Source organism: Spermophilus citellus, assembly GCF_964194105.1.
Source record: "Spermophilus citellus genome assembly, chromosome: 17".
In the NCBI taxonomy this organism is placed as follows: domain Eukaryota; kingdom Metazoa; phylum Chordata; class Mammalia; order Rodentia; family Sciuridae; genus Spermophilus; species Spermophilus citellus.
The window spans coordinates 33,963,966-33,976,851 of NC_138199.1; the positions used below are offsets into that span (position 1 = coordinate 33,963,966).

Below are 12,886 nucleotides of genomic sequence, written 5' to 3' on the forward strand. Positions count from 1 at the left end.
TTTTTTGGTACAGGTGATTGAATGCAGGGGCACTTAACCACTGAGTCATATCTCCAGCCCTTTTTAAATATTTTATTTAGAGACAGGGTCTCATTGAGTTGCTTAGGACCTCACTAAGTTGATGAGGCTGGTTTTGAACTTGCCATCCTCTTGTCTCAGCCTCTTGAGCTGCAGGGATTACAGGCGTACAGGTGTGCACCATCACACTGGTCTTAGGTAGAGAAGCATAATTAGTATTTTCTTTTCCTAAACATGCTGCTATTTTTGTTACAGTATCATCCAAAAGGTGCTAGGATAGATGTTTCTATCAATGAGTGTTATGATGGCTCCTATGCAGGAAATCCTCAAGATATTCATCGCCAGCCAGGTTTTGCTTTTAGCCGAAATGGACCAGTAAAGAGAACACCTATCACACACATTCTTGTTTGCAGGTAGGTAAAAAGCTCATACCACAAAAAGCTTATTCTCTAGCTTTTGTCAGGGATGTTAGAGTGAAAAAGGGGAGCCAGCCAGACTTACTGTTTAGATAAAAATTATTATTTTAAGTGTAAGTCTCTGAGGTGGTGTACTGCTTTATAACTCTCACAAGATCCTCCTTCTGTAGGTGTTTTTTTCATTTTGTCCTCCAACTTTCCCCCTAAATTTTAACTGTTGTATCTCTGTTTCTTTACTGGTTGCTATACTGGTTAGTAGAATTAAAGAATTTTCCCAGTGAAAGTTTCTAGATAGGAACTGACAAGAAAGGGATGTACTGTAATTGGGTTGTATGAAATATAAACACTTCTATCCCTATCATTTAATATTGCACATGATGGTCTCTGGTTAGATACTATCCAAGATTGGTTATCCTTCCATTAGGATTTATTCCACAGTGGTGTATTTATAGTAGCAGATTTGACTGGTGAGATGAAAATTTTATCTCTTGAAAGTGAAAAAAGGGGCTGGGGATGTGGCTCAAGCGGTAGCGCGCTTGCCTGGCATGCGTGCGGCCCGGGTTCGATCCTCAGCACCACATACCAACAAAGATGTTGTGTCCGCCGAGAACTAAAATAAATAAATAAATAAATATTAAAAATTCTTTCTCTCTCTCTCTCTCTCTCCCCCCTTCCTCTCTCACTCTCTTTAAAAAAAAAAAAGAAAGTGAAAAAAAAAATTGGATAGTTTTCTGTGTGTAGCCAGTGTTATGGTTTTCTACTTTGTAATTATACATACATTAGAATCCACTTTTTTTTTTTTTTTTTTTTTTGGTGGGGATTTGGGGGTGTTGGGGATTGAACTCAGGGGCACTCAACCACTGAGCTACATCCCCAGTCCCATTTTGTATTTTATTTAGAGACAGGGTCTCACTGAGTTGCTTAGTGCCTCACTGTTGCTGAGCCTGGCTTTGAATTCTGATCTACCTGCCTCAGCCTCCTGAGCTGGATTATAGGCATCACCATACCCAGCAAAATATACAATTTTGACAAGTAAAATTTTATATGTATATTTCTATTGTGCCCTGTTTAGCACATAGTTCCTTTTTCTCCCTTTTAACTATCTTTCACTTTCTCTAAGTAATGTTTTTCTTTTTCTTTTTTTTTTTTTAAAGAGAGTGAGAGAGGAGAGAGAGAGAGAGAGAATTTTTAATATTTATTTTTTAGTTCTCGGCGGACACAACATCTTTGTTGGTATGTGGTGCTGAGGATCGAACCCGGGCCACGCGCATGCCAGGCGAGCGCGCTACCGCTTGAGCCACATCCCCAGCCCTCTAAGTAATGTTTTTCCACAGTTAGTTTTATCATTAAAACCCTGATGCTTAGATTGATAAATAATAGGTCCACTTCACATCATGTATAGAAGGAAAATAATTTAAGAGGATTGCCTCAACTACCTTTTTTTTTTTTTTTTTTTTAATAAGGTTTTCTTCTTAATTTTTTTTAAGTTGTCAGTGGACTTTTATTTATTTACATGCCATGGTGAGTGCCTCACACATGGTAGGCAAGATCTCTGCCACTGAACTACAACCCCATCCTCTCAACTACTTTTATGGTGTGGTTGGTTTTATAAAATGGTAATATTGTAAATTATTGCAGACCTCAAGTCAAACTCAGTTCGATGATGTACATGTAAATGTATAGTCTGTCAGTATTTCTTTCTTTTTGCTTAGGCCAAAACGAACAAAAGCAAGCATGTCTGAATTTCTTGAATCTGAAGATGGAGAAGTGGAACAGCAACGAACATACAGTAGTGGCCACAATCGTCTGTATTTTCACAGTGATACATGCTTACCTCTCCGTCCACAAGAAATGGAAGTAGACAGTGAAGATGAAAAAGATCCCGAATGGCTAAGAGAAAAAACCATTACAGTAATTATTATCATCGTCATTACCATCATTATTAGCTATGATCTTAGAATTTTATGATAAAATGTATTTTGTTTGACAGGAGGCTGAGACAGGAGTATCCGAAGTTCAGACCCAGTCTCAACAATTTAGCAAGGCCCTGTCTCAAAAAATTAAAAGAGAGCTGAGGATGTGGCTCAGTGGTTAAGTGCCCCTCAGTTCAATTCCTAGTACCAAAAAAAGGGAATTTGTTTGAAAACATTATGTAATACGAACTAGACTTTTTGACTTTCAATGAGGAAACTTTTTTTTTTTTTTTTTTTTTTAAAGAGAGAGTGAGAGAGGGGAGAGAGAGAGAGAGAGAGAATTTTTAATATTTACTTTTCAGTTCTCGGCGGACACAACATCTTTGTTGGTATGTGGTGCTGAGGATCGAACCCGGGCCGCACGCATGCCAGTCGAGCGCGCTACCACTTGAGCCACATCCCCAGCCCGAAACTTTTTTTTTTAATATTTATTTATTGGGCCGGGGATGTGGCTCAAGCGGTAGCGCGCTTGCCTAGCATGCGTGCGGCCCGGGTTCGATCCTCAGCACCACATACAAACTAAGATGTTGTGTCCGCCAAATACTAAAAAATAAATATTAAAATTCTCTCTCTCTCTCTCCCACTCTCTCCCTCTCTCTCACTCTTAAAAAAAAATTTTTAAAAAAATATTTATTTATGTATCTTTAGTTTTAGGTGGATACATTAGTTTTGTTTTTATGTGGTGCTGAGGGTTGAATCCAGGAAAGTCCATTTTCTGAATAGTGTCATTTAAGTTTTACCAAGTTAAATTTAAAAAAGATTTTCTTCATGTGAATTTGTATTGGGTATTTTAATTTCTATATGTATAGATAACTCGTAACTTAGGATTTGCCTTTCAGAATTATAACTTGGTTTCGAGAAATGTTGCCACTTTTCTGTTTTCAATTCCAAAACTATTTTTGACATTCTCAAAACTTTTTTAGAAATACTAATTATTTTCTGCATTTAATATATTTTTTTTCTTTTTTGTTACTGTTTTAGCAAATTGAAGAATTTTCTGATGTTAATGAAGGAGAGAAAGAAGTGATGAAACTATGGAATCTCCATGTCATGAAGCATGGGTAGAGTATTTTAAATTTAATATATTCCATTGTTCTTTATATTCCTTTTGCTGTTCACATTCTATAAACCTACCTGTTCCAGTCTTATTTAAAATTTCACTAATTTATATAGTAACCCAAATTTTTGCCCTAATCTCAAAATTTTTATTTAAAGAAAAATGGGGATATTCACAGAATTTATAAGAGAAAAAACATTGGCTTCTAGCTCTAATAGCAGGTTTTTGAAGGGACTTGGGAATTCTTCATTTCCATATGTGGTAGAGTGACCCTGAGCCCAATCCCTGATACTAAAAAACAACAAAATAAAATAGGTTCCCATTCTACCTCCCTGCCAAAAAAAATTTGTTTTCTCTGTGTGAACTGCTATTGTCATTTATTTTTCTGCTCTGTTTTCTTTATCAGATAATTAATATTTCTTTGTTCTACAGCATAAACATCCAAGGTTTTCCATTTAGTGTGTCACTTTACCCTTGGGGATTGAACACAAGTTAGTCCAGAAGTCTGTGTACCTGTTTTTGAACTGCCTTTGAGCTACCAATAGTGTTTACATTTTTAGTGGATGCAGAAAAGAAAAAAGGAGACCGATCACGTCAAAGCCTAAAGTGCTTGCTGTCTGGCCTTTTTATACATGAAGTTTGCTTGACTCTTACTCTAGTCTTTAAAAATCAATTATGAGGGCTGTGGCTGTGGCTTAGTGGCAGAGTGCTTGCCTGGCATGTGTGAGGCACTGGGTTTGAGTCTCAGCACCACGTAAAATAAGACACTACAACTAAAACAATTCTTTTTAAAAATCAATTATGAGTAAAGTATGTATATATGGATGGTGGATGGTTGGGTTAAATGTGTTTCCTTTTGTCCTTATATGCCAGTTACGAAATATAATTTTAGGCTGAGGAAGCTCAGGGCTCCGTGTTCAATCCCTAGCACCACAAAAAATACATAAATAAATTTTAGTCAAGTTACTTTTAGTTTCCTTTCAATTCCTTTATCCAAATCTATTACTGTAGCAACTATTAGGATTCATTATAAATTGACAGGTATTTAGGCAAAATGCATTGATTTCCACTCCCCCAAAAATCCAGAGATATGGATGCCATGTTGGATTCTTAGTTTTAGTGGATAATTGAGCAGCTGTCTCTTTGTTTTCATTTATTTCACTCAGATATTAATTGTACATGCACTTTGCTTCCACCAATACACTTCTCATCACTTCTTTGACAACTTTAATTTTTTTAAAGGTTTATTAGGAACTGAAAGGAGTAGAGAAGCCCTGCTTCTATAATAAATCTGTGACGATCAAGGAAAGAAATAAAGGGGAATTGTTAATATGTATAGAGTTAAAGACTATTGGTAGCTCAATGACAGTGTGAAAACAGTGGTGCTGGCAAAAGAAAATATGCTGTTTGGGCTAGCGTTGTTCCTTAGAGGTAGAGCGCCTGCCTAGCACTTATAAGGCACTGGGTTCTATCTCAGCACCACATAAAAACAAAATAAAGTTATTGTGTTCATCTACAACTAAAAAAAAAAAAATTTGACAAAAAAGAAAATATGCTGTTATATTGTGACTTCATTAAGAAACCTCTTGGTTTGGGGCCAGGGATATAGCCCAGTTGGTAGAGTGCTTGCCTCGCATGTCCAAGGCCCTTGGTTGAATCCCCAGCGAAAGAAAGAAAGAAAGAAGGAAGGAAGGAAGGAGGAAAAAGAAAAGAAAGAAACCAAGGGAATTGACTTTTCACTGGCACCTATTTAGTTTACATTCTGATTAGGTGAAGTCTTTCAAGAGTCTACAGAGACTTAATCTAAAATTTCTAAAATTATTAATTTATTCAGGCAATTGAATCTCAGTTTTACTGTAGTCTTACTACTTGTTAAGACATCATTTTTTGGGCCGGGGTTTGGTGGCACACATATATAATCCCTTCTGTTCAGGAGGCTGAGGCAGGAGGATAGCAAGTTCAAGGCCAGCCTGGGAAACTTATACAAGACCGTGCCTCTAAAAGATAAAAAGGGCTGGGGTTGTAGTGCAGTGTAGAACACCCTGTGTTTGATCTGGGTTTTGTTTTGTTTTTTAATGCTAGAAACAAAATAAACATCATTTACTGGATTCAAATATATTCTTGACTGTTCTATAATGGTTATCACTATTGCATTTAACAGAAATGCTTTATATAACTATTAATGTATTTTTATTTTTTTATTAAATAGGTTTATTGCTGACAATCAAATGAATCATGCCTGTATGCTGTTTGTAGAAAATTATGGACAGAAAATAATTAAGAAGAATTTATGTCGAAACTTCATGCTTCATCTAGTCAGCATGCATGACTTTAATCTTATTAGCATAATGTCAATAGATAAAGCTGTTACCAAGCTCCGTGAAATGCAGCAAAAATTAGAAAAAGGAGAATCTGCTTCCCCTTCAAGTGAAGAAATAACTGAGGAACAAAATGGAACAGCAAATGGATTTAGTGAAATTAACTCAAAAGAGAAAGCTTTGGAAACAGATGGTGTCTCAGGGGTTTCAAAACAGAGCAAAAAACAAAAACTCTGAAAAGACCTAACCCCATGTTATGGACAAACACTGAAATTGCATTCTAGGGAATTCAGCCTCTAAGAAGAGTTGTTTTTGTTTTTAAATCATAGGTTCCAAACAGGCACTGTTAGATGAAGTAAATGATTTCAACAAGGATATTTGTATCAGGGTTCTATTTCACTTGATTATGCAGCATTACATGTATATCAGTTTTATTGGTGTCATTAAAACATTTTCTAGTTTGAGCATGAAAAGCAATACTTCAAAGAAAGTACTTTTAACTGCAACAATTGTCTTATTAAATACATTGAATTAATCTAGAAATTATTTCATATTTAAATTATAATGCTTTTTGTATTTGTGACTAGCTGTTTTTCTATTTTGTAATTGTGAAAGATTTTCTTGGGGAGGGAAAATTGGAATGATTCTCTTTTTTAGAAATTGAAGATTTTTGTGAAATTGAAATTGTTGCATTACTACTTGCAATCAAACCTTGATCCTTGATTTTGAAATCATCAATTTGGAATGAAAAATTACAATGCAAGATATTTTACTTAAGTTTCTTTTACAATTTTAAGGTAGCACTTCTTCATCTTATGCCTGTTTGAGAAGATGTTAATTTTTCATATTGTTGACAGTAAAATGTCATGTTGGTTTATAAGGGTTACTGACCATTTGTTTTCACATGGATAAATTTAGTGCATTGTTCACCTATGTATTTTTTTCAAACTTGAACATTTATTTTCTTTTGGTTTTCTTTTTCAATTAGGTAATCATATGGAAAATTCAGCTGTATGAATCTTTTCATTAGAATAATAATCCAAGGAAAGAATCCAAGTTTGAGAATTTTAAGATGCCACTTTCGGGGAGGGGAAGTGTTCTATAAAAAATGAAGCAGAAAATGTTACACTTTTGTTTTTGTTGTTTTCATTGCAAGGGTGTCTTTGTAATGTATTTCATGATTAGAATATCCAATACAGATAAGCTGACTTGAATTGTTTTTGAGCAATTTTGCCCTGTGTTATGTGTTTTACGCACATATTTGCAGTTGGATTTTCTCCAACAGAAAGCAGTTTCACTACTGGCACATTAATAAGCACCAATAGGTTTTTATTCCAACTCCAAGCACTGTGGTTGAGTAACATCACCTCAATTTTTTATTATCCTTTAAAGATACTGCGTTTTCATACTCTTTATTTATAAAGGATCAATGCTGCTGTAAATACAGGTATTTTTAATTTCATTCCATCACCATCAGAGCAGTTCCCTATTTTGTTTAGTGAAGGGATATATAAGCTTTCTAATGGTGTCTTCAGAAATTTATAAAATGTAAATACTGATTTGATTGGTCTTTAAGATGTGTTTAACTGTGAGGCTATTTAACTAATAGTGTGGATATGATTTGTCATCCAGTATTAAGTTCTTAGTCATTGATTTTTGTGTTCAAAAAATAGGAAAGAGGGAAACTGCAGCTTTCATTACAGATTCCTTGATTTGTAAGCTCTCTAAATGATGAGTTCCAGTAAACTCTCATTTTGCCTCTGACTAGTGGATTTTGAGCATTTCTCTTGGGCTTTAATTTGCTAAAGCTGTGCACATATGTAAAAAAAAATAAAAATAGATTATTTTAGGGGAGATGTAGGTGTAGAATTATTGCTTATGTCATTTCTTAAGCAGTTATGCTCTTAATGCTTAAAAGAAGGCTAGCATTGTTTGCACAAAAAGTTGGTGACTCCCTCCCCCAAATAGTAATGAAATTACTTCTGTTGAGTAAACTTTTTATGTCATCTTATAATAAAAGCTGAAAAAATCCCTTTGTTTCTATTTATAAAAGAAAAAATGCTTTTCTATATGTACCCTTGATAACAGATTTTGAAGAAATCATGTAAGATGATAAAGCATTTGAATGGTACAGTAGATGTAAAAAAAATTCAGTTTAAAAGAACATTTGTTTTTACATTAAATGTTTATTTGAAATGATTTTGTACATAAAGTTCAATAATATAAAAGCTGTATTTCTGCTTTTTTTGTCATTGTTGTTATTATGCATTGTTAATTCGTACACTAAAATTTTTGGCTTAGATAGAAGAAAAGTTCTCTACCCGCAGTGATGACTCAGAGGTAATAATTAAGGGGGGGGGGGAACTAACATGAAATCCTGCTTTCATAATTTATGAGTGTTATGTCATTTATGATATATAGATATTTCTAGATTTATAGTTCAGAGTAATACCAATATTAGCCAAACAGTTATCCTACTTTAGTTGTGGATTTTTCTTTTCAATTTTCAAAAGTTCATAGGGTAGGCATACAAACAATGATAAACTAAAAATATATCTTTTTTTTTCTAAAGAGAGATAATTTTTAATATTTATTTTTTAGTTTTTGGCGGACACAACATCTTTGTTTGTATGTGGTGCTGAGGATCGAACCCGGGCCGCACGCATGCTAGGCGAGTGTGCTACCGCTTGAGCCACATCCCCAGCCCCTAAAAATATATCTTACAATTATTTACACATGGTTCCTGGTTTATGATGGGCCAACTTTATGATTTTGTGATGTTGATAAGTGTTTATGTTAGAGATTGTACTTTTGACTTTGAAATTGATCTTTTCTTGGATTATCAATAGGTAGTACAATACTATCTTGCAATGCTGACAAGCAGCTCCCAGTTAGTGTCACAAGGAGCAAAAATCATTAGTGTTCTGTTGATAAGGTATGATGGTTAGAAGGTTTAGATGTATTAAAAGCATTTTCTATTTATTTTTTCAACTTGAGGGTTTATTGAGATGTAACCCCATTGTAAGTCAAGAAACATTTGTACTATATAAGAGGAAAAGTTGTTGAAGTTGAAGTAACAATTCTGTGCTTTATGTTCCAGTAATTGAGAAGTGCCCTTTTAGGATCCCAAGCTTACTAGGTATGTTTCTCTTTTTCTTTTTTAATATTTATTTTTCAGTTGTAGTTGAACACAATACCTTTATTTTATTTATTTTTATGTAGTGCTGAGTATTGAACCCAGGGCCTTGCAGGTGCTAGGTGAGCGCTCTACTTCTGAGTCACAACCCCAGCCCATAGGTACATTTCTTTTAAGGAGTTAGCTTTATTTTTAAAAGACTCATTGACCTTGTTGCCTGATGGTCTTAATTGGTGCTTATTATATTTGGTGACATGAATCAAGGACTTGAACTGCTATGCTGAAGTTTTGGATTTCAGGCAGTTTGAAGTATGAGAGGATTTACTAAAGAGAGAAGAAAAATTTGAGAGCCAGGGTGGCATAATGCCTGCAATCCCAGCTACTCAGGAGGCCGAGATAGGAGACCAGGCCAGCTTGGGCAACTCAGCAAGACCCTGTCTTGAAAAGTAAAAAGGATCAAGTGCCCCTGGGTTCATTTCCCAGTACTGTGAAAGAAAAAAAAGTTCCTGTAGGAAGCACTACTAGGATGCTAATGTGATGCAAGTGAAATATCTGGACAATTAGGACTTTCATGAAGTAAGTGCCAAGAAGTAGTTGATGAATGATGCTGCAAATGGTTTCCACCTGCTTTTGTAGCATGCTATCACTAGCAAGCACCCTTTCATCTTTTGGGGATCTGTGTGCTTCCACTTGTTCTGAGCGCTGGGAATGCGAAGTTGAGGAAGAGATCCTGCTTCAAAATTCTCCCAAGGTTTATAGTAAAAACTGCAGTTGTTTGCTTCTTTCTCCTCTCCCTAAATAAGAATATATCCCTTTGGGAATTATTGTTTGTCACTACAGGAAAAAGGTAAAGTTATACAGGCATTAGATTAGAATATTTTTCTTTATATTCTAACAAATTGAATCGCTTATGTAGAATATGTAATAGGGTCCAATAAACCTCACCTCCTAATCCAATTACAGTTTTCTTTTGAATAGATCCTCTCTTGACTATTCCTGTTTCTCTTCTGAGGTACTTGTAGGGAAGATCCATAGTTGTCATGTGGGTAATTAGACCATCAGAGCCTTATAAGCCACTTAACTGCAATTAGTAAGGCCTGTGTGTTAGTCATGGAGATAGAAAGATAAACAAGTCATATATTGTTAATGTCCTTGTTAATCTTGAAGTCTAAAGAAGGAGACATTTATGTTTTAGTCTTGTTTCATAGTGTCTAATCTCAGACTAGTGTTGTGGACACTAGTATGGTGGAAGAATTACAGGCTTTGAAGTTGTTAGGCTGGGATCGAACTTCAACTTTAGTGCACTTGCAGGTTCTTAACTCAAGAAGTAACTAGACCATGACGAGTTTGTTTCATTGAATGTGAAATGGGATTAAACATCTCCCTCAAGGTACCTAACACAATAACTGACTTTGGATCATCACTGTTCCCTTTTCTAAAACCTCAGTTTTGCTTACTTCAATCCTCCACTCCCACCTAGGAAGAAAAATCACATGCTAAATAATGTAAGCTTGGTCCTTCTTCCATAACCTATGTGGTTTTTTTTTTTTTTTTTTAGTTTTTATTAGTTATTGATGGACCTTTATTTATTGATTTGTTTATATGTGGTGCTGAGAATCGAACCCAGTGCTTCACACATGCTAGGCAAGGCTCTACCACTGAGCCACAACCCCAGCTCTCTTCGGTAACCTATTTTAAGAGCACAAGTCTCTTTAGAACATATTAAAACAGATTAATTCTCTATAAAACCACAAACTTTTCCAGTATAGTCTTATGTAAGAATGATTTATAGAAGTGGTATAGAATGGTCTATCTTGTTTTAATTAACGTTAAACTTGGAATAAAAGCTTTTGTTGGGGGCTAGGGATATGGCTCAAGTGGTAGCGTGCTTGTCTGGCATGTGTGCAGCCTGGGTTCGATCCTCAGCACCACATACAAATAAGGATGTTGTGTCAACAGAAAACTAAAAAATAAATATTAAAAAAAAGCTTTTGTTGGATGAGTTTTATTCAATATAACTTTTTTAAAAATATTTTTTAGTTATAGTTGGACCCAATGCCTTTATTTATTTTTATGTGGTGCCGAGGATCAAACCCAGGCCCCCACACATGTGAGGTGAGCACTCTACCGCTGAGCCACAACCCTAGCCTCCTCAATAAACTTTTTCTTTTTTTGGGGGGGGGGGGGTACTGGGGATTGAACTCAGGGACATTCAACCACAGCCACATCCCCATCCCTATTTTCGGTTTTATTTAGAGACGGGGTCTCACTGAGTTGCTTAGCGCCTCGCTGTGGCTTTGAACTTGAGATCCTCCTGTCTCAGCCTTCTGAGTTGCTGGAATTACAGACCTGTGACATGGCACCTGGCAATAAATATAGTTTTTGTCTTTTAAAAAGAACAGTACTAGTCTTATTTTAAAAGTCTTTATCAGCTGGGTGTGGTGGCACACACCTATAATCCCAGCAGCTCTGGAGGCTGAGGCAAGAGGATTGCAAGTTCAAAGCCAGCCTCAGCAACTTAGGGAAGGCCTAAGCAACTCAGTGAGACCTTGACTCTAAAAAAATTTTTTTGTATCAGATACCTACATATCAGGTCTCATTTTTTAATAGAACACATTCAGATTTTACGCCCCCTAAAAATAAATCATTCTAGAATCAGTCTTCACAACAGAATCATCTAGTTTCATAAAAGAACAAAACCCTGCATTTTGTTAATGGTTTCCTTAAAAAGTATAAAAGTAAAACATCGGATTTTTCTGTGGTGAAAATGGAATGGTGATAATGGATGTGATAATGGATGTCACCAATTAGTCTGACTTCAAATTCAGGTTAATTCTCTCACATCAGTAGTCAAGTCCTTTTGGGTCTAACTCAAATACTGGTTGGTTATGTATCTTTTTTTTTTTTTAATTCATTGATTCTTTTCAGTTACACGACAGCAGAATCCATTTTGATATAATTATACAAACATATCTCTGTTGTCACTGTCTCATTTTGCAGCTGAATGTCTCAAGGATGACAGCCTATTGCCTATTGCCTAACTCATGTTTTGAAAAGAAATCTCTTTACCTATAAGACTGAATATCAATGTTTTTGAAAAATACCAATTCTTTAACTTGGTATCCAAGACTCTACAATCTGATCCTGGTCTATCCTCCCAGATTGTCTCCAGCCACTGCACTCTGAGCCTCACATAGCACTCCCACCACCACTTTGGGGGAAGCACTAACAAACCCTGTTCCTCCACCTCTGTTTCAGAGGCCATTTCTGCGCTTATCAGTTTTCTACTCCTCGTTTAAGAAACAGTTCATAGAGAACTTCACTTTCTGAACAACTTGGGGCTTTCCACTTAGACTGCACCCCCCACATATCCACACTCGGGCCAGAGTCTAGACAAGACCTGCTGTTAACCATGACCTTAGACAATTAGTTCACACCTCTTGAGCCTAAGTTTTAATATGAATGCCATCTATCATAAAAGTATGAAATGTAGATTGAGATCACTTATGTACTTGGAAAATCTAGCGCTATGCCCAGTACACAGGAGGAGATCAATAAATATCAATTCTTGTTAACACCCCAATTCTCTTTTCCCTCTAGGCATACAGTTTTGAAATACTATGTTAGGTACCTCTGTTTGAACAGAATGAGTTTGCTTTGAAAACAAAACTTCAGTTTATAGTTTAAGACAAAATAGTTTCAGAGTTCAAGATATTACACTCCTGTCTAGAATTAGTTTTAAGTCACTTTGTGAAAAGGAATATTTAAGGTGCCTTTTTCTCATAGAGGATAAGAAACAAATGCATTTAATAATATTTGATGAATGAAAGGAATGGGATGGAGATGTACGAAGAAAATGATTTATCCACATTCAGTCCAACATTTATAGGGCACATTTTGTCAGGTACACACTTAGTATCAGATCTAGAGAACATAAGAAAGAACAAAGAACTTTCCACAAATTACCA

The 12,886-nt window shown here is 35.6% G+C and overlaps 1 protein-coding gene across 2 annotated transcripts in view; it reads left to right on the forward strand.

Annotated features, from left to right (window-relative positions):
* SUZ12 (SUZ12 polycomb repressive complex 2 subunit) overlaps positions 1-8,022 on the forward strand; it is a 50,685-nt gene extending 42,663 nt beyond the window's left edge. For both annotated transcript variants that reach the window (XM_081271614.1, XM_081271615.1), the window contains 4 exons: positions 274-431; positions 2,147-2,345; positions 3,389-3,468; positions 5,674-8,022. In XM_081271614.1, coding sequence (XP_081127740.1) covers positions 274-431; positions 2,147-2,345; positions 3,389-3,468; positions 5,674-6,019 — 783 coding nt within the window. In that variant the 3' untranslated portion in view covers positions 6,020-8,022. The remainder of the gene's footprint in view (positions 1-273; positions 432-2,146; positions 2,346-3,388; positions 3,469-5,673) is intronic.
* The last annotated feature ends 4,864 nt before the right edge of the window (positions 8,023-12,886 follow it).